Source organism: Malania oleifera, chromosome 6 (assembly GCF_029873635.1).
Source record: "Malania oleifera isolate guangnan ecotype guangnan chromosome 6, ASM2987363v1, whole genome shotgun sequence".
Taxonomy (NCBI): Eukaryota; Viridiplantae; Streptophyta; class Magnoliopsida; order Santalales; family Ximeniaceae; genus Malania; species Malania oleifera.
In genome coordinates, this window is record NC_080422.1 from 52,577,595 (window position 1) to 52,600,680 (window position 23,086).

The 23,086-nt window shown below is 37.4% G+C and overlaps 1 protein-coding gene across 3 annotated transcripts in view; it reads right to left on the reverse strand.

Annotated features, from left to right (window-relative positions):
* Nucleotides 1-12,592, reverse strand: part of LOC131158244 (E3 ubiquitin-protein ligase RING1-like) — a 28,252-nt gene extending 15,660 nt beyond the window's left edge. Inside the window, exons 1-2 of one of the 3 annotated variants that reach the window (XR_009137433.1) lie at nt 11,267-12,578; nt 10,644-10,694 (exon numbers count right to left, since the gene is read on the reverse strand). Coding sequence is in view for 2 of the 3 variants with exons in the window: in XM_058112976.1 (XP_057968959.1) it covers nt 11,286-12,584 (1,299 nt within the window). In the remaining variant the exon portion in view is untranslated. Of the gene's footprint in view, nt 1-10,267; nt 10,695-11,266 lie in introns of those variants that run through there. The other 2 variants (XM_058112977.1, XM_058112976.1) reach the window with 2 other exon arrangements.
* Nucleotides 12,593-23,086: the final 10,494 nt, after the last annotated feature.

Consider the following 23,086-nt stretch of genomic DNA (forward strand, 5'->3'; position numbering starts at 1 on the left):
GCTTCGTCGTCTCGAGGGTTCAACACACCCAATGGAAAGGGGAAGAGTAAAATTGAGTGTTTCTTGTGTCGAGGTCCTCATAGAGTTTTTGAGTGCCCTCACAAAGCATCACTTAATGCCTTACAGGCTTCTATTGCAGAACAGGCAGTGGAAGACGATGGGGAAGAGGATGATGCCCCGAGGGTGGGTTCAGTGCGGTTAGTGAACGCATTGGAAAAGCAGGCCAAAATACCGAAAGTTACACGAGCAAAAGGGTTAATGTTTGTGGACTTGAGGATAAATGGGAAGAGTACTCGCGCTATGGTGGATACGGGAGCTACTCATAATTTTGTTTCGCAGTTGGAAGCAGAAAGACTCAACTTATCCTTAGAGAAGGATACAGGACGCGTGAAAGCAGTTAACTCTGTAGCCCAGCCTACTCTGGGAGTAGCCAAGCAAGTGGCTATAAAGCTTGGACAGTGGGAAGGTCATGCGAATTTCACAGCGGTGCCATTGGATGACTATCCAGTCATTCTAGGAACGGAGTTCCTAATGGGGACGAGGGCAGTGCTGATGCCTTCGGCTGGTTCCCTGTGTCTGATGGGAGATCACTCGTGCATGGTGCAAGTCGTTGCAATGAAAGGAGACGAAGGGAAGTCCCTTTCAGCCATACAACTCAATGAAGGATTGGGTCAGGGTGAGCAGACACGTCTAGCCACGGTGGTGGTAGACAAAGAAGTAGGCCAAGAGCTGGAGCCTACGCCCATCCAAGCGGTGTTGGATGAGGATAAGGAGGTGTTGCCGGATAAGCTGCCTCAAAATTTGCCTTCACGACGGACTGTGGAGCAAGAGATCGAGTTGTTATCAGGAGTGAAACCACCTGCTAAAAGGCCATGTTGGATTGCGCCTAGAGAGATAGTAGAGTTGGGAAAACAGCTTGATGAATTGGAAGCGGGATGTGTTCGCCCTTCCAAAACACCGTTGGGAGCATCGGTGTCGTTTCAGAGGAAACATGAAGAGCATCTACGGAAGGTGTTCGACAGGCTGAAGGGAAACAGTCTGAATTTGAAGAAGGAGAATTTCTCTTTCGCTCGGCGGAGCAACAAATTCCTTGGTCAAGTCGTTGAACAAGGTCGTATCCGGAGGGGTATGGAGAAGGTAAGGATGGTTCAAGAACGGAAGATCCCCACGACAGTGAAGGAGTTGCGTTCCTTTCTTGGCCTTACTGGATGCTGCAGGAAGTTCGTTAAGGGGTATTCGCGGAGAATGACTCCAATGACAGGACTACTGGGAAGGTATTATTGGCTGCACATGCGGGATGATGTGGTTGATTATACCAAAACTTGTCTCACTTGCCAACAAGACAAGGGGGAGCGGAAGAAGTATGGTACTTTCATGGCCGCACCAAAGTACTGTTCGGCAGAGGGGACGACACAATTGTTCCTTGTGACTATTGTGAAACATTGGGGTTTTCCCCAAGTTATTATTTGTGACCAAGATTTAATGTTCACTGACAACTTCTTAACAGGGTTTTTCAGGATATTCAGGTCACACCTTGACATCTCTTCGAGTTATCATCGACAGACAGACGAACAGATGAAGAGATTCAGAGAGCTACTAGATGAGTACTTGCACCATTGTGTCAATGACAACTGGAAGAATGGCGTGCAACTACTTGATGTGGCTCCATTCTGTGGCAAAGCCCAAAGGCGCTCAACAACCAAAAAGAGCCCTTTTGAGCTTGTTATAGACCAGCTGCCGCTGTTACCTCACACAGTGGGCGAGCCGTACAGACGAAAGAGTCCTAAGGCATACATCTTCACCAGTGAAGGGAGACAGAATGCAGACTTTGCCCAAGCCTATCTGGATAAAGCTTGTAAGCAGATGAAGAAGTGGGCAGATCAACAGAGAAAACCGCAATTTCATGTCAATTGCCTCAAGCCATTCAACGCCAACACCAAAGAGCTGAGCAGAAGTCAGTCAAACAGCGCAGAGTTGAAGATAGTGCAACCTGACAGACATGATGTTGAAGAGATCCTTACAGGCAGAAAGTTCATATCCTCAAGGAAGAAGCGGCAGAAGTTCCTAGTGAAGTGGAAGCGCCTTGATGACAAAGAAATCAGCTGGATTTCTGCGGAAGATGTTCAACTGTTCGTGGACAAATTTGAAGTGTACCTACCCCCAAAAGTCTACGAGGACGTCGACCGCATAAGTGGGGGAGAATGTCACGGGCTAAGCTTGTTCAGGGCATTATGCTTGCCTATGACCGCTTATCTCGTGTGTTTGGGATGGGTTTCCATCATGTAAATACTAGTGTAGGGTTATTTTCTAGTATTTCTTTCATTGTAAGCCAAATAAGGCAGTATGACTCCTCGGTCACTTTGATGTTTCCTAGTGCTAGAGTGAGAATGGCCTAGAAAGCTCTTTAGGGGAGGGTGAGTGTTCATCAATCATTGTAAAACTCACTAGCAATTGTCAACGTGCTTAGCCTACTTGCCTCCCTCGCTAAGTACAACATGTCAACAGAGGATTTGTTAATGAATTACGTTTGCTTCAATATTTACTGCTTGGTTGCCACGGCTTTCATGAATTGATTATAATTTCCGCTGCTATCTGATTGAATGTTAATGAAAGTGTTCCGTGGATGAATGTTGGTAAACAAAAGGCTGGCTAGTTAAGCAAGAGTGCTTTAGCTAGCGCCGCACGGCCCTTCACAACGGTGTGAAAAAGGCGGACCGTGACACCAAGTGTGTCAGTCGTGATAGAAATGTATCATGAAATAAAAGGTTTTTAAATTAAATTCTGCCACATGTCAATTGTCAAACATGTGTCAAGTCATGTTAGTCCCATGTCTCTATCTCATGTGTCCGACATGTGTTGAGTACCAAACACAAGGCCTCCAAGAGTGCCAATACTTCTAGAAACCAAGAAACATGGTTGGCAAGTTTATTTAAAAAAAAAAAAAATTGACTAACAAAATAACAAACAACAAACGTGGTTGGCAAGTTTATTTTTTTAAAGGAGAAAGTAAATGAACAACTATATCAGAAAATCGGAAAAGTTCAACAAAGGTACACATCTCTTGAGGATTTTAGGGAAAAGAGAACATAACTACATATGGTTTTTAATAAACTAGAAAAGGATTATGATTGGGTTTTAGAAAAGCAAAGAGCATTTAGTGTGTATATAAAAGTGACTGAAGATATCAATAATGACGTGATAACTCTTGTTTGGACCACGCAAGAAACTAGGAAATGTCCAAGACTAAGAGGGAAATAGAAATTCCCAATCACAATAAATGTACATTAAGGATTTGCTTTGAATCCTCATATCTTTAGTCATTGACGAGCTTGTTTAACATATCCAAAATTAAGTTCAAGATGGAGCACAAGGCATCCTCATATGACTGGAGGAAAAAAAAAATAAAGGGAAAGAAAGATATCTAAAAAATTTAAGAGAAAAAAAAAAATTTTAAAATAAAAATAAAACAGAAGCAGCAACCCAATCTTGACGCATGTTGCCCAAGGAACATCCTTAAAAATACGAAGTTCATGTCATGCGTTACCTATGGACAAAACTGTCAAGTATGAAACTAGGTCAGGCAAAGAATTGAACCCAAAACCATGTAGAGAAGCATCAGATCTAGAAAGTTCAAGACAATTGACGAGAAAATGAATTAAGTAAAATTAGTAATTTTAGGAGGGATATAAAAATAAATAAAAATAAACTCTACCATCAAGAAATTCCTAGGGGCAGGAAACTCCTTCGTCCAGAAGTAGGCATGAAATCCATAGAGAACTTCCAGAGAATGGCTATAAATGCATACTACAATTTTTATATTAGAATGTGTTAACCATTTCACATGTTTTTTAGATGTTAAGGTTAAAATTAATTTAATTTCTCTAACCCCCGGGGTTTGGCTTGCAGATCCAAGGCTAGAATGGAATCGAAATTCTGGCCCAGTTCCCCTTCTTATGTTTCGTTTGCGTAAATGAGGTGGAATCGCATTCCACCATGAATGTTGATTCCCTCTTTGGAATGGTGATTCCTCCTCTTATAGGTGGATGACAACATAAATAATAATAATAATAATAATAATAATAATAATAATAATAATAATAATAAATAAGTTAACTGTCTCTCAACTTTACCACTGCAAATATAATAACAATATTATTAATACCATAAAAATAGTGGCAATAATTATTAATATAATAATAAATAATTATTATTATAAAAAATAAAAAAATAAAAAATAATAATAACCAAACAACAACGGATAATAACCTCTTTTTGTAATTATTATTATAACAACAAAAACAACAACAACAATAATAAAACAAAAAACTAATTATTATCATTATTATATATATATAAAATAATTATTATGAAATTTATGAAAATAATAAGAATAAAAACAACAATAAAAATAATAATTACACTAATAGTTACTATCATAAAAACAATAAAAAAACAACAGCAACAACAAAAATTATAATTGTTTATTATTATTATTATTATTATTATTATTATATTGTTTACTTTTGAAAAATAACAAGAGAATCCAAACAACAATACCATCTATTATTGTTACTATTATTATTATTAGAAACTTTCAAAAAATATTATGATCCATAAGCTGCAAAAAAGATTCAATGAAAAAATAATGTTGAGTTAAAATCATATATTTGAAAAATTAAAAAATTATGGGCCTCTTAAGTTGTGGATAACATTTTCCATTTCCCATTTTTTAGTTTTCCAAAAAATTATAAAAATTCAATTGGTTGAAAAATAAAGAGTTTGCTTGGTTGTACAAAACAATTTTTTTTTATTTTTAGATTTCAAAATAATTACAAAAAATTACAACTTGTTTTCCAATTTTCCAAAAATTTATATAAGGTAGTATTAGAAATCATGGATTTTACAGCTTGGATTTGGATTTATGAGGATTTGGAAGAAACTCAATACATAATTCAAACAATTCAAAGTCTACCATCCAAATTCCATGCTCCCATATGCAAAGTAAGAAGTTAGAAATCTAGAAAATAATTTTTTTTAAAAGTGTTTTTCTACTCTCTTATATAAATTTAGAAAATTGGAAAACAAGGTGGTATTGTTGTAATTATTTTAAAAAATTAGAATTGTAAAACTATTTCCACAAGAAAATAAGGCCAAAATTGTTTATTGTTGTTCATTTATACAAATGTTGTAAAACTGAAAAATTAGCTAATTTTTTATGTATTTCTTTAGAAAACTAAATTGAAAAACAGAAATTATTTTCCACAACTAAATGGGCCTTAAATAATTATGTATTAGGGGTATTTTGAAAATGACTTATTTGTCATTCCATTATGGGCCGCCACCAGAAGAATACCAAATGTTGAAAAAGAATCAAAACTTCAATTACTACAATCATTCTATACCAAGCGCAGTAATTGCATTCCAAGCAATTCTATTCCAGGTTTGTTTCTATTCCTCCCTCGATTTCTTTCCAAGTAACTTATTATAGATTTTAAAAACATAAATATATGTATGATCTTAGATCCCACAGATCCTACTATAATCCTACCAATTTGCAATTCTACGTAGGATCAAGATTGTTTTGGTAAAGCAGGCTCTTAAGATCATTGATCTGGATTGCAATTTTAACAACAATGGTGGCATGCTAATGCAGGAACTAATATTACTTATTCAAGTCCTTGGAAATCTCTATCACAGATCTATTGTTATTTCCTTCCTAGTTTTCATTATAAAGTGGGTGATGGGGAGAGAATCCATTTATGGTAACGATCACTAACCTAAGGATGTTCCTTCGGCTCTTAGGTTCCCTCATCTTTTTCGATTATTTACTCCTCATGAGTCTCCTATTTCTACCTTCCTCATCATGCAAAAGGAGGACCATTTGTGGGATTTTGAGGAATCTCAATAAGAGACAAATGAGCTTGCTTTCTTTGACTACTGTGTTCAATTCTTTCGTGTATAGTTTGGGAAGTGATAAAGGTGTATGGAGTTTAGATTCTTCTAGTGATTTCTTGTGCAAATCTTTCTTTTCTCATTTGATTCATTGTCCTTTCAGTTGGGTTCTTTGGAGTAAATTGTTTGGGATTTTTTGATGAAAATTGGGTGTGCTCCTCCTTGTACAAGAGTTTATGTACTTTTATGTTTAGGGCTTTTTGTCAGAGAAAAGTGAGGAAAGCTTTGTGGCTTAGAATTGTTTTGGCTATTATTTGGTGTACTTGGTTGGAAAGAAATAATAGGATTTTTAATGATATATCCAATAGCGTGTTTTGGAGTAGAGTAGTGTTCCTTGCGTCTTTTTGGTGCTCAAAAAATGAGTAGTGTTCCTTGCGTCTTTTGGTGCTCAACAAATGTATTCTTTCGACATATTTCTTTAAAAGACTTCTTTTGTCAGATTGGTTGGTGTCACTTTATTAGGTTTGTGTCATAAATACTCTTTCATTAATTATCTATTTTCCTTATGTATTGGGAGGATATCTTGTTCTCTCTGTTTTCTCTTTTCTCTATTGAACTGCTTTCTTCCTTTAATGCGATTCTTTAGGTAAAAAGCGGGGGGGGGGGGGGGGGGGGGGGGGGGGGGGTTGTGGCAGAGCTCCAAAACATAAAATAAATAATAAATACATCCATAGAATGCTAGAAGTATCCAAGATAAATGAAGAAAGATAGGAGAAAAGAAACGTAATGATATGTTCATTTCCAACACATTACAAGATAAGAGGGATTTATCCTAAATTGATGTATAGCAAATCCACCCGAATATCATGAATCCTTACCAAATCCACTTGGGTCAAGGGAATAGACCAAGTAAATATAGAAGGGAGAGGGTTAAGAAATTAGCACAAGAAACTAAAATTAGATTAGCAACTTGGAATATAGAAACGTGGGCAAAAGCGTGGAAATAGTGGGTAAATACTATTTGGAATAAGATGGCTAACTCTATTATAAAGTTAGAAAAAGAGATTTTAGGTGAGTCCGAAGGACGATACTAGGGTAGTAAAGAAAGTTGGTGGTGAGATGAAGAAGTCCAAAAAACCATCAAGACAAAAAGAAACTGGTATAAAATATGGCAAAGTTGCATAAATATAGAAAAACTAGAAAAGTATAAAGAGACAAGAAAAAATGCAAAAAAGACTATTAGTAAAACTAAACATAGAGCTTATGATATTTTATATAATAAACTAGATACAAAATACAGATAAAGAGACATTCATAAACTTGCTAGAGCTAGAGAAAGAAAATACAAAGATTTAGGTAATGTAAAATGTATAAAGGATGAGAATAATAATGTATTAACTAGAAAAGAAGTGGTGGAAATACTTCGATCCACTTCAATAATTTGTTTAAAATCAAAATGAAAGATTAAACTTGGAAGTGACAAATGAGGTGAAGACTAAAAATAGGAAATTTATTTGCAAAATTAGTGTCCTTGAAGTTAAGATGGCTTTAGAAAAGATGAAAAATGGGAAATTTTTAGGACCAAATAACATACCTATTGAAGTACACAATGTTTAAGGGATAAGGGAAGTATATAGGTAACTAATCTATTCAACATTATTCAAAAAAGTAAGAAAATGCCGAATGAATGAAGGAAAAGCACATTAATACTTTTATACAAAAACAAAGATGATATTCAAAATTGTAATAACTATTGTGGAATTAAGATAATGAAACTAAAGGAAAGGGTAATTGAACAAAGAATAAAACTAGAAACAAGGGTTTTAGAGAATCAATTTGGTTTTATGCTTGGGAGATTGACAATAAAAGCTATTTATCTTTTAAGAAGAATAATGGAAACGTTTAGAGAGAAGAAAAGGGAGTTACATATGGTTTTTATTAACCTAGAGAAAGCATATGATAGAGTACCTAGGAAAGTTCTTTCGTGGGTCTTAGAAAAGAAGGGGGTATGCAATAGGTATACTGAGGTTATTAAGGATATGTATGATATTAGAATGACTAATGTCAGGACTGCAGGAGAGGAATCTAAAGATATTCCAATCACAATAGGTGTACATCAAGGTTCTACTTTGAGTTCTTATTTTTTACTTTAGTGATTGATGAACTCAACAGAAATATCCAAAAGAAGATCCCTCCGTGTATGTTGTTTGCAGATGATATTGCCTTGATTGTTGAAAGTAGGAGCGGATTGGAATCTAAGTTTAACTTTGGAGAACTATTTTAAAGTATAAATATTTTAGGATGAGTAGGAATAAGACAAAAATATGAAATGTAACTTCTATAATGAAAGTTGTGGAGAGAAGATTATGCTTGGTAATCAAAAAAATAATAGCACTTGTAGATATTGATATCTTAGATCTATTATGCAAGCAAAAGGGGAAATTGAACAAGAAAAGCAGGTTGTGTAAAATGGAGGAGTGTGTCAAGCGTGTTGTGTGATCGTAGAACACCCTTAAAATTAAAAGTTAAGTTCTATAAGACAGTTATAAGGCCAGCTATGCTTTATGGTTCAAAATGTTGGCCAACTAAGAAAAAACACGTACAAAAAATAAAAGTTGTTGACATGCAAATGTTAAGGTGGATGAGTGGTGTAATATTAAAAGATAAATTAAGGAACAAGCATGTACACAATAATCTAAGCATTACACCGATCGAAGACAAGATAAGGAGGGGCTGCTTAGATGGTTTAGGCAATTTGAAGCACGGGCCTAGCCTAGTAGCACACATGTGAGGAGGAGTGAGTTGGTTATTGTTTATGGCTTGAAAAAGGGAAGCAGTAAGCCAAAAATAATGTGGAATGAGGTTGTAAGGAAGGATTTAATGACTCATAATCTGCTAGAGGAAAATGCTCTCGATCAGGTGAATTAGCGAAAAAAGGATTCATGTAGCTGACCTCACCTAGTGGGGCTTAAGGATTCTTGTTGTTGTTGCTGCTATTGTTGTTGATGTAGTGCAAATAAAGGATTTACCTTGGATCGTGTAGAATGGCAAAAGGGGATTTGTATAGCCAACCCGACATATAATTGTAGTAGCGGTAGTAGTAATAGTAGTAGTAATTTAGAAAGATACGTGGTTGGGTAAGGGCTGCAACATTCGTTTTTGGAAAGATATATGGTTGGGGAATGTTGGTTTGGCCACCTCTTTTCCCCGCTTATTTTGTTTGAGCTCAAGGCAAAATGATCCCATTTCTTCTTTTATTGTAGATTCGTGCAATCCTCTACCTTCTTGGGATTTTTGTTTTAGGATAGCCTTGAATGATAGGGAAACTATTGACTTATCTTCTTTGTTGGTTATGTTAAACAATTGCATAATGCCTTTTGAGGATGATAATCGATCTTGGTTGTTGGATTCCTCGGTGTTTTTTTGTGTAAATCTTTCTTTAATTTCTTGGTTGGTACCAATCATTCCTTCACACACTAAAAAGTAATCTGGAAGGTCAAAATCCACCATAAAATCAAAGTGTTCCTTTGATTGGTTGTGCTTAATAGAATAAATACTAATGACTTGTTGTAGATGAGGAGATCTTTAAAGGCTCTATCCCTTGATATATGTATGCTTTGTTTTGATTGTTTAGAATTTGTTTCTCATCTTTCCTTGTGTTGTGATTTTGCAGGGAAGGTTTGGAATAAGTTATTCAATTATTTTGGAGAAAGTTGGGTTGTCTGAGAACAGTGGAGGAGTTCTTGACAATATCTTTTGTGGGGTTCGGAAGGAGGAAGGAAGGTATTCCTTTATGGAATTGTGCTTTATTTGCAGTGCTATGGAACTTGTGGAAGGAACGCAATTTACATATTTTTTTAGGGAAGAAGATTCCGTATTGGTTGGTGTGGGAGAAAGTGTTTTTTACGACTTCTTTGTGGTGTGTGGACAATGGGGAAATTTTAAGGGGATGTGTTTGACAAATTCTCAGCGGGATTAGAACTCCCTTCTAAGAGCTTGCTGATTTGAGTTTGCTGTATTTTTTTGTTTTTTCCTCTTTTTGTTTTGTTTTTCAGGGGATTCCAATATTTCATTAAGGAGATGTCTTCTCTCCTGATTGTACATTCTTTATTTATCCAATGAATTTATTCTTCTATCAAAAACAATAGTAGTAGTAGTTTAGAAGAAGTAGAGGTCGTAATAGTAGTTGTTTTTGCTGTACTTTCTCTAACCTCCACCCTTTAAATTTTAAAACAAGACACAAAGTTGGTGTCTAGTCCAGATTTCCCGCCAGTTAAACAGCAATTTCTCACTCTCAAAACTAGTTCAGTTCAATCCATTCTCATTCATAAAACATACCGCAACATTTCCTTCTCCAGGAACCGTAAACCCGCTAGCTTGTTTAACCTACATCCATGGCAAAAACAAACTGGCGTCGTATAATATAAACCATCGGTTTAAGCAAGCAACAATTTAGTAGTTTAAACTCAACCTGGTCCCATGCACAGGTGATTCAAGTTTTAAATAAATCAGGGGTATAACCAGACCTTAAAAACATACCTAACCATACAGTTGCTTTTGACTTACAGTTGCCCAGTTCAGCAACTTCTTTTTAAAAATGCAAAACACTGGTCATGGCTAACTTAAACAGCCAGATAGCTCAGATGAACAATTAAGACCCAGTGACCCTCATCCTCCAACAAATGCAAACTAAATCAAGCATCTACTGATGAAAACAAGCTCCAAAAAACATCTGGTTGTTTGCTGAATACCTTCCAAGTCAGTTTCAAGTCTTGCATGTGCACAATTCCTCATTGCTTATTCTGCATTGTCCAAGGATGCAGCCTTCTTAATGCTATTCAACCAAAAAAAATGCTACAAAATTTACAATCCACAAACCACAGCAAACTCCAAACCCAAAATGATAACAACCTTTTACTATTTCCTCATCCTTTCTATTAACCAAAAAGGAGCAAACAAAAAGTTGCCACACAAAACAAACAAAATAAACTGGCCATAAGTGCAGTTTTACAATGAAAATCTCATCAAGCAATCAATAAATGATTAAAACACACTTTTTTGGGTAAAAGATTTGAGCACAAGTCACTGTTTGAAAGGAGAATATTTAATGCTGTATGTAATTTATATATCTGTGATCGTGGTAACATAAATGCCATAAAGCAGCAAAATTAAGGAACGCAAGACACAAATCAACAAGAAAATGAATAATTGGAAGAATCTTAAGAAAAAAAAAAACCGGGGAGAAAAGAAAATGATGAAATTAAAAGCAATCCATAGCTTAGCAGTTTTCAGCATTTTTCTTTCCTTCACCCTGTACTACCAGAGATCCAAACAAAAGACTAAGCTAAAGAAGAGGAGGAAATTCCATAGTTACCGTTGCAGTAGTCATAATCTCAATCAAGATCTTCTTGTCTGCCCTCTGCTCCAAAATCTCGATTTCCCCTGCCCGCAGAGTTTGATTCCCCGTCATTGTTGCCACTATTACTATTGCTCGTTTCTGCAGATGATCCAAACATCCTAAACGGCCAATACAATGGAATCCTAAACCTCCGTTCTGCCGTCCGCGGCGTCTGACCACTTTCTTGAGATGTTGCCCCAGCACCTGTAGCAGAAGAAGATGACGAATCTGCTAAACCACCAACTGCAGTTGAATTGGGAGTGACCCGAGTTTCCCGAGTCCCATGCTCATAATCGGGATCTTCAGTCGGCAACTCATATCGACAGACTGGACAAGAATTATGCATTCCCAACCAAGGGAGGATACAGTCCGGATGATAAATGTGCTTACAAGGCATCTGCTTGGCCTCCGCACCAAGCTCAAAGGTGTCTTTACAGACCGCACATTGTGAAGAGTCCGAAGACAGCAACTCCTCCGTAATTTTGATTTCAGGAAGCGCTTCAACTGCAGATTTCGATGCAGGGGGCGTACCGTATCGATTTGGGTCATTTTCGGCCAGCTGCTGGATGAGTTGCTCGAGACCAGGACCAATAAAATAGTCGCCAAGATTAGCCGGGAGACGTAACCCTCCTCCGGCGGGATCGCCGGTATTGTTATCGATCACGAATTGGATATTGGCGCCGCCAGGTCTCATGGTTTGGAGATAGTTCTGAAGAAAAAGGAATGGGTTGAAGGCATCGGGGTCTTGAAACAATACCGCCCGTTCACCGCCGAAAAGATTAGAAAAGTCGCTGGCGTTTTGGAAATCGACCCCGCCGCCGCTGCCGGCACTTGGGGTGGTGGAGAAGATGAGAGGGAGACCACCGCCACCACCGACGCGAGCGGAAATGGACGGCGAGTCGGAGAAGGTAATGAAGGGATTAGGGTTAGGGTTTGGATTAGGGGGTTGTTCATGTTCTTCAACGAAGCCACCATAGCATACGGAACAGCGTACGTCGGAAGAGGAAACTACGGAGACCGTACGATTGCACTGGTGACAGAAGTAATTCTGAGGGCCGGTTGCCGCGCCGCCAACGACACCTCCGGCGCCATCGGTGCCTGGGATTCCACTGAAAGACATTCTTGGCGAGGGGACGGAAGGGGGCGATTTACAAGAGGACGACCTTGCAGACTCGGGTATTACAAAACGAGGAGAAAATGTGGATGACTGGGCAACGAGCCCGACCAAACATTTCCTTGGTGTTTTGGTACACCCAAACGAAAGCCGAAGCATGTAACGAAAATGTGTTCGCATCGTGCCAGAAAATTATAAAATAATTAATTGAACTGCACTTTAAAAAATAAAAAATAAAATGGTTGTAAATGAAATAAGGAGAGAAATATAGAAAAAGATTAAAATAAAGAAATTTGATGCTATAAAGATTCAGCCGTCTAGTTTTTTAAGGAGTAGATGTTGTAAAACATGTATTTATATAGGCAAACATTATATTGGCATCCTAAAAGTCAATTCTATAATGAATCATTATGTGGGCATACCAAAAGTCATGACATATTTTCAAGATAGTCATCCACATGTATAATATACACGTTTCATAACACTTTCCCTTAAATGACTATACACTATGAATATGTCTCGTTAAAACATTCGCTAAGGAAAACTTCGTAGGACAAAACCTTAACAAAGGAAAAAAAGTACAATATTCATACTTTTCCTAAAAAAAACAATCAACGAAAAAATGTCATTAAGTTGTCGCATTCCAATGTTATGTACATGTTTTTTTGAAAATTGAAGTTGGCAATGCTTTTGTGAATAGATCTGCTGAATTGTCAGTTGAACAAATTTTGCAAATGTCAACATCTCTTTTCTTCAAAAGTTTACGAGTGTGAAAGAATTTTGATGAAATATATTTAGTTCTATCACCTTTTATGTACCCACCTTTGATTTGTGTAATACATGCTACATTGTCCTCGTACAATATTGTTGGCTTGTCATTCTCCAGTGATAATCCACTTGTCCCTTTAATGTGTTGGATTATAGTTCTTAACCATACACATTCACGACTTGCTTCGTAAACTACCAATATTTTTGAATGGTTTGAAAAAGTAGCGGTGATCGTTTGCTTTATAGATCGTCATGAGATAGCAGTATCAACACATGTAAAGATATAGCATGTTTGTGATCGAACTTTATAAGGATCAGAAAGATATCCAGCATCAGCATATCCTTTCAACACAAACTTTACTCCTCTTTAGGTAAAACAAACTCATATCAGATGTGCCGCGGAAATAACGAAGAACATATTTTACTCCATTCCAATTTCTATGAGTTGGTGTAGAACTAAACCTTGTTAGTAAATTTACCGCAAAAGCTATATTTGGTCTAGTGCAATTTGCAAGGTACAAGTGTGCTTCTATTGCACTAAGATAGGGTACTTCAAGACTAAGGATTTCTTCATCATCTTCTTGAGGACAAAAAAGATCATTTTTCACATCAAATGAACGAACAACCACCGGGGAGCTTAATGAATAAGATTTATCCATATAAAATTGTTTCAAGATTTTTTCTACATAAGATGATTGATGAATAAGAATTCCACTTGTTAAATATTCAACTTGAAAACTAAGAAAAAATTTTGTCTTTCCAAGATCCTTTATTTCAAATTCTTTCTTTAAATAGTCAGCAGTCGTTAAGATCTCTTATAGAGTTCCTACTATGTTTATGTCATCAACATAAACTGCTATTAGAATTAATATATTTCCAAGAGAGGGTATGAATTGGGTATTTTAAAATTTCTTCCTAAGTTTGACTATCCAAATCAGCAGTAGTATTACACAAATCTAAGGTCTTTCTACATAATCATAAACCCAATAATTCACAATAGTAAAACATAATCATCTAAGTTCTGGAATTTAAATTGCGGAAATTAAAAATAGGCACAAGAAATGTTATTGGGGTTCGGCCAACTATGTCTACGTCCCCGCCTTGGTTCGCAAGCCTAAGGATTCCACTACGACTCACTTAACGGGTGGAGCGACACCATTTACAACCAGGTCAAATTAAAGCAAGGCTGACCTCAACCTTTACACACTCTCCTTGCGAGGCGGAGAATGCCCTAGGTTAAATTCACAAGACTGAACCCAACATTTACAACACACTTCTTAACAGGGCAGAGTATACCCTCTTCAGGCCCACACCTGAAATACAATCAATCAGCTCAAATTTTGCGTACAAATAAAATTGCTTCTAATACAAGCAGATTTGTACCGATACGCACAAGAAATAATTAATGCACTTCACAAATCATAAGACAAACTTAAGAGTCTTGCAATACGAAAGCTAAGACTCACAAGCTAAAAAGTTTTCCCATATAATGGATTTATTAATTAAATCATGAGGAAAACTTTTGGCTAAACTCTCAATTAAAAATCAATTAAGCAATCAAAGCAATGACAATTTAAACAATAGTAGGGAGTGTAGGATCACTTAGAATACTCTCACTCAAAAGGATTTTGCAATAAAATGATCAATGGAAGAGTATTTGGCTTAGTATGTGAAGAAAAGGCTCTAAAAAATTCAGAGGATTTTTCTTAATCCAAATTCCTAATCTTAACTTAATTTGTGCAAATAAAGACACCCTTAAAATTTTGACCGTTTGGACATAGGGGACTATTGGTTTTACTATAATCCCAAGAGGGGGGGTGAATTGATATTTTAAAATTTTCTTCTCCTAGGTCAGATATCCAGCACCAGTATTACACAACCCTAGGGTCAATTTAAAGCAGATAATTAAATGAATCAATAAATGTAGTTGAAATTTAATTGCGTAAATAAATTACTCAAGTAAGCACAGTAAATCAAGTAGGACACCAGATATGTTATCGAAATTCGGCAAATGTGCCTACGTCCCCGCCTTAGCTCACAGGCACAAGGATTAAACTAAGGCTCACTTCACGGGTGGAGCGACACCGTAATACAACCAAGTCAAATTAATATAGGGCTGACTTCAACCTTTACAACCAATACTTCCAGGCTGGATTAATGCCCTCTTAGGCCACGCCTAGAATACAACCAAATCACAATACAAGATGTGTACAAAATATATGCTTCTCAACCAAGCAAATTTGTACCAGTATAATCAACACATTACAATATGATAGGACATGATAAGCTCAACGTAGTCTCGATGTCTTTTCTCAAAATAATGCTAGTATATCAATCAGAACATGAGAGTGTTTGTGTTAGGATCTTTGTGTCAAGATAATAATATTAATCACAAGATGCAGCAACAAAGCTCTTCAACACACAAGCAAATATCTCAAAAATATTTTTCTCAAAATAAGCACAAAATATATTTAAAATCGGTTTGTAAAAATTATTTCACAAACAAAATACAATACAAGCTCTTGAGTATTGCAATGATAGTGCAAAACTCACAAGATCTAAGGAGTTTTCCCAATGAAGACTTATTGACAAAGTTTCCAAGAAAAATTCTAAGCTTACTCTCAAATAAAAAATAAATCTCAATCAAACAGAGCATATGAGAGTGTAAGCCTTATAGGATAATCACAAGGGCACTCTTACTAAACGATTTTTGCAATGGGAATGAGTAAGAATGGAAGTGGAGAGCTTGAATATGAGAAATAGGATTTTTGAATTTTAGAGAGAATTTGCCAATGATATTTGCTAATTCGGTGCTAATCCATTAACATGAGGGGGTATATATAAACACCCCAAAAATTATAACCGTTCGAGACCTATCCGGTATTTTTGAGAAAGTTTAAATAAGGTTAATGTCAACCCCTGAACTCGAAAATGGGTCCCAGGGTGTGATTTAGTAACCTAACATGTCTTTGTATCATACAACCATCCATGATACTATACAATATAAGGGTCCGACCCCGTAAGGTTCACATATACCTTATCCACAAGCACATACACAATATACGCAGTGGAATAATTCAACCTATTAAATCATAACACCATACTAGATTCTATACAAAACCAAGATCTACTCCCATAATACTTCACATACCCCCGAGCACCTACATAACCCAAAAATGACAATCTAGCCAAAGATCAGTACTTACACAAGTACTTAGACAATGCTAACCAATAACCACGCTCCTGAAACGTTAGGACGCTAGTGTTGGCTACTCGAAGTGTAACGACCTCAAATTCCTTAATATAAAATGTAATATAATAAATAGAAAAGTCAACCCAAACCCATGGGTAACGGGGACACCTGTTAATCACAGCGGAAACCTAAGCAGTAGTAAGTATAAAATCTCAATCATCCAACCATAAAACGTAATACCAGAGTTATCTACATTCCCAAAATACTGTATTTATTTACATTCTTCCAAAATATTTCAAAATGCATCTAGGATCCCATAACCAAAACAATTCTGACCCTAATACATTGCTTACCCTCCTAACGGGGTAATATATCACTAACTCAACGGCAGTCAAGACCCGTCAGTCCTTTAGAGTCTCCTAAAAATTAGTTAGGTTCAGGCGTGAGACACTTCTCGGTAAGGGAAAATAAACTAAATACAGCTGTGTGGCAATATGAACATTTAATGCAATTATATATATACAGTACATTTCATATATCTGTAAACATGCATCGTATTATACTGAATTCTCATAAACTTTCATATTTATTAATAAATCATAATGTTTATAAAGCATATGTTATAACTGATAATACTGAAAACATACCCAGGATGAATAGCTAGCTAATGTCATGTATTACCTCCCATAACGGGTTGTGCAGCTCGAAGGCTGGACCCGACAATGGCTGGTTGACTACTATCGAGTCAAATATGTCTGTAAGTACGATGGGCCCGCCACACCCTGATCCGGACTGTTAGGTGGACGTCTACAACTCTACACTGAAAGTCACACCGACTATCCATCTCCCACCCCCTTGTGGGGTGGTTAGCACAAGTCTGAACATAGATATCTGATCTATATAGCTACTGTACCGAGCTCTTGAACTGAACTAAACTAACATCCGGGTTCTGATATCATATAATACGTGATAATATAGCATCTTTCATAATTACGGCCTCATGCCGAACATTTCATAATTACGCCCTTGCGCCAAAATCATACATAAATACGGCTTTGTGCCAAAATCGTATATAAATATGGCCTTGTGCCGAAATCATATATAAATACGGTCTTGCGCCGAAATTGTACATAAATATGGCCTTGTGCTGAAATCTTTTCATATATGTATATCATTTTGAAAATAATCAATTTATCATGTATTTTCAACATCATAAGGTACTGTATTCTTTCATAGTTTCTCAAAACATATTCCATTCATATCATTGTCATATCATGATATTCTTCCATGTAAAATAATATTCATGCCACACATTTACTATACAAAACCATACATTGCATTCTAAAAATCATAATTTCTGGCATCTCATACATATATATACATTTCAACGTAGTAGCAGTATTTTTCTCAAACGTACATTTCCTTTGTAATCTATAGATATAACACATGCTTTCCAAAAAATAACTTTTCTCATAAATAATAATAATAATTTGCATGAAAATAACTGCTTTAGTTTATTCCCTTACCTGACTACTGAGAAAAGCCCCTATAAACTCTAGTCTCACACCCGTAGGTTTTCTTAATCAATACCCTAAAAATGAAAACTCCTAGTATTAAATTTCAGTATTTCTATGTATATATAATTTCCTTTAACTACCGTAAGATCAAATTTGGCTTAAAAAGCCTCACCTCAACTTAGGGATGAATTCCAACTTACTTTCACGAGTGATCCGTTTCGGCAGATTTGGAGAGAACTTCCCCAATAGTGTCGTGGTGGCTTCGGATTGCCGAACCGGCATAAATACGGCTCAAAATCAAAGAGAGAGAGAGAGAGAACCGAAGGGAGGAGAGAGAGGATGAAATATTGCTTAACTGTGAAGTAAAAATCTAGATTTTAGATATTTGTAGACTGGATTCATTGATGAGCCACGTCATTCGTCGACGAGTCCTTCAATAATTTCGTCGACGAAACCTACTCCTCATCAATGAAATTCAGTCGGCTCAAAAACCTCTCTCGGTATTTCCTTGTTGATGAATTTGGGCTTCGTCAACGAGGCCCCCTTACGCCCTCATCGACGAATCCCCTGTGTTCGTCGACGAGGCCTCTAATTATTCTCCTTTTTCTTTATTATTTTAAATATCATTTTAAATCGAGTTGTCACACAAAGTACCTGAAAAACATTTGTATGATAGGGGTGAGACACCTCTTAGTAAGGGAGAAAAATATTATATCAGTATGTCGGCACATGAGTGTTATTTCAATAGTAAAACATAAACATTTCACAATTCCAATATTTTCATAATACAGTTCCAGTATACATACGATACAAAGTAATACGATCTAGTGTCGTCACACTCTTCAGTCTAAGATGACCTGTCTGGTGGTATTTCACACCCTTCGGCAAAAGCCGGTGCCCTCGATAACCTGGCATAGCATAAGCCCCCACAGCGTTGAACCGGTGTAGATCTAGTGTTCTCACACCCTTCAGTATAAACTAGCTTGTCTAGTGGTATTGCACACTCTTTGGCAAAAACCAAACATCTGAGCCTACAGTAGTTAACCAACTCAGCTACCTACGGTATTATTCCGGTACGCCTCATATCTCAGCCTTTGATAATTAACTAGCACGCTTCGATTGTCCCCGGCCTTTAGTATTATTCCGACTCAGCATTTTCACAAAACCTAGAACAATTTGGAACTCATGTTCCTATATCTCAGTTCAACAACTCACAACTCAACTCATTTCAATATACAAGCTCATTCCACACTTATTTGGGTAAATAATAATCTCATTTCAGATAATCTGAAAATATAGTTTAACATAATCAAAGGTACTGTCATCTCTATATTATAGTTTAACCAAATATATAATTTTTCAACAAAAACGGAGATGATACCCAAAACGCCCAATTTTTCCAAAAACTGTAAACCCAAAAATCCCGTAATTTCACCCAATAGATTTTCCCAAATACGTAACTGAAACATTCGTAGAATCGTAAACCACCGTTTTACCGATTTAGATTTCACAAAATAACTTATATAAACAAAAACCCCTTACCTTTCCTTGAAAACTTAAACATGAACTATACGGCTCCAAAACAGTGAACCGAATTCCCAAAACCTAAAAACTAAAGAATAATACTTCAATACAATCCTACCTACTACAGATCTACCGAACCGAAAACAGATTTAGACCCTTACCTCGATTTTGGGATAAAATCCAAAAATCCTCGAAACAAAGATCTGATTCACTATAAACGTAAAGATTCCCCCTAATCCATGTAGTAACGTTGGATCATTGATTCGGGTAATAGATGGCCCGAAACCTTAGAAAGAGAGAGTGGTTCAAGTTCTAGAGAGAGAGAGAGAGAGAGAGAGGGAATTTTTATGTTTCTTAACCATTAAACAAATGAAAATTCAACTTATAGACTTTTGACCTGGCTAGCCTTGTTAATGAATTGGAACGCTCATCGATGAGCAGAAAAAGGGTGTTCATCGACGATGGAGTGGCCTCGTTGATGAACCTGAGATTTCAGAATTTCCAAAATCTCTCGGTGTTCACTCATCGACGAACCTTTGAATTTCGTCTCCGAGCTGTAGAAGGGACTTCGTCGATGAGAGAAGGAGCCTCGTCGACGGGCCCAGTTGTTTTCACCTTTTTAAATTCCTTCCCTTTTTTTTTTTCATTTAGTTAATCCAAAATTCTCGAGTCGAGTTCTTACAACCTCCCTTCCTTACAAAAATTTCGTCCTCGAAATTTGCGATCTCTCACTCGTTAACTCACCAATATACCTAAATGCATACCCGACTCTATGAAAAGTCGGCGGCCACCCACATAGCAGCCCCATCCCAAATATATTACATAACCTCACTTATGGCAGAGGAATACCATGGTTATATACACAGTGTTTCGAGAGCTCACAATATCATAGAACTCTCCTAGAGACTAACCACACATCACTCTAAATAACAAAACATTACATCCTTACCTAATCGACTCAGCAATTCTATCCTCGGAACAAGTGTGGATATTTTCGATGTATTTTCGTCTCTAACTCCCAAGAAGCTTCTTCAACTGCGTGATTCCGCCATAGTACTTTCACTAATGGTATCTCCTTGGTACACAGCTTCTGAACTTTCTGGTCCAAAATCTGAACGAGTATCTCCTTATACGCCAAAGCATCCCCAATCTCTAAAGATTCATAACTAACGTGCAACAGATCTGACATGTACCTCCTCAATATAGATACATGGAAAACATCGTGGATCCTAGAGAACACTGGAGGTAGTGCAATCCTATAGGCTACCAAACCCACTCACTCAAGTATCTCGAATGGTCCAATATATCTCGGGCTCAGCTTACCCTTCATCCCGAATCTCATCACTCCCTTCATCGAAGCGATCCTCAGGAAAAACTTACCCCCCACCTCGAATTCCAATTCTCGACGGCGAACATCCGCGTAACTCTTCTGCCAACTCTGAGCTAATTTAATTCTATCCCTGATTAATTTAACCTTCTCAGAAGCTTGTTGTACGAGTTTGGGACCCAATACATGTTGTTCACCGACCTCATCCCTGTACAAAGGAGACTGACACCTCTAACTATACAATGCCTTGAAAGGTGTCATACCAATACTAGCTTGGAAGCTATTGTTATAGGTGAATGCTACCAACAATAGGAACCACATCCAGCTACCGCTGAAGTCTAACACACAAGCCCATAGTATATCTTCCAAGATCTATATCATCCTCTTGTACTGTCCATCAGTCTAGGGGTGGAACGTTGTACTGAAAGTAAGTTTCATCCCCAATGCGTCCTATAAGCTCTTCTAGAATCAAGAAGTGAATCTTGGGTCTTGATCTGAAACAATGGACTCTGGTACCCTGTGCATTCTGACTATCTCCTGCACGTATAGGTCTGCTAGCCTACTCAAGGAGTAGCTAACCTTCATCAGTACAAAGTGAGCAGATTTAGTCAACCTGTCCACGATCACCTAGATTGCATTCTACCCGTGAACTGCTGGTGGTAACCCGGTGACAAAGTCCATGGAGATGTGCTCCCATTTCCACTCCGGAATGCTTAATGGTTGCAATGGCCCTGCCAACCTCTGATGTTCAGCTTTTACCTATTGACACGTTAGACATTGCTCTACAAATCAAGCAATATCTTTTTTCATGTCACTCCACTAGAAAGATTCGCACAAATCTCGATACATCTTTGTGCTACTCGGATGTACCGTATACAAAGAACGATGCGCCTCCTCTAGGATCATCCTCCTTATCCCTTCGTCATTTGGAACACATAGTTTGGTACCAAACCTCAATACACCTCCCTAGGAGATGTTAAAATCTGCAGCCAGCCCCTGCTACACTTTCTCTACAACCTCGACTAACTCTTCATCATTGGCCTGCGCGGCTTTAATTCTCTCAAATAATGTTGGTTGGATCACCAAGCTAGCAATAAAAGTCTGATGATTACTATCCACCAATTCCATGCCAAGACTCTCCAGATCCAATCTGATATGATTCTGACCTACTATTACAGATACTGACGTGTGCTTTGACTTTTGACTCAACATATCAGTTACTACGTTAGCTTTCCCCGGATGATAACTAATGGTACAATCGTAGTCCTTGATTAGTTCTAGCCACCTCCTCTGCCTCATGTTCAACCCCTTCTGCATGAAAAAGTATTTGAGGCTCTTGTGGTCCATGAAGATCTCACATTGTTCACCATACAAGTTGTGTCTCTAGATCTTCAACGCATATACTACTGCTGCCAATTCCAAATCATGCGTAGGGTAATTTTTCTCGTACTCTTTGAGGCAATTATTTTCCCCTGTTGCATCATCACACATCCCAAACCCTTCAGAGAGGCATCACTGTAAATCACAAAATCACCATTTCTAGATGGGATGGTTAAAACCAAAGCAGTGACCAGTCGGTATTTCAACTCTTGGAAACTCTGCTCACACTAGTCGGTCCAATAAAATCTCACATCCTTCCTCATTAACCATGTCAAAGGGTCAGATAATCTAGAGAATCTCTCCATGAATCGCCGGTAGTACCTAGCCAGTCCTAGGAAACTCCGGAATTCCTGCACGCTCTTCGGTTCACCCAGTCGACCACTGCTTCAATCTTACTTGGATCAACTGAGATACCACCTCCTGACATGATATGGCCTAGAAATGCTACATGTTTCAACCAGAACTCATATTGCTTCAACTTAGCATACAACTTCCTTTCCCACAATACCTGAAGCACCAACCTCAAATGGTTTTCATGCTCTTCCGAACTCCTAGGATATACCAAAATATCATCGATGAATACCACTACGAATTGGTCTAGGTATTCATAGAAAACCCTGTTCATTAGGTCCATAAATATCGTCGAAGCGTTCAACCCAAATGGCATAACCAGAAACTCGTAGTGACCATATCTGGTTCGAAAAGTAGTTCTTGTAACATCCTCAGTCTTAACTTTCACCTAATGATACCCTTACCATAGATCGATCTTCAAAAAGACTTGCGTTCCTTGCTGCTGGTCAAACAGATCATCTATACGATGCAACAGGTATCGGTTCTTCCTTATTACCTTGTTAATCTCACGATAATCAATGTACATTCTCATTAACCTGTCCTTCTTCTTCACGAACAATAATGAAGCTCCCCAAGGAGAAACACTAGGTCTCATAAAGCCGTTATCCAGTAGTTCCTATAA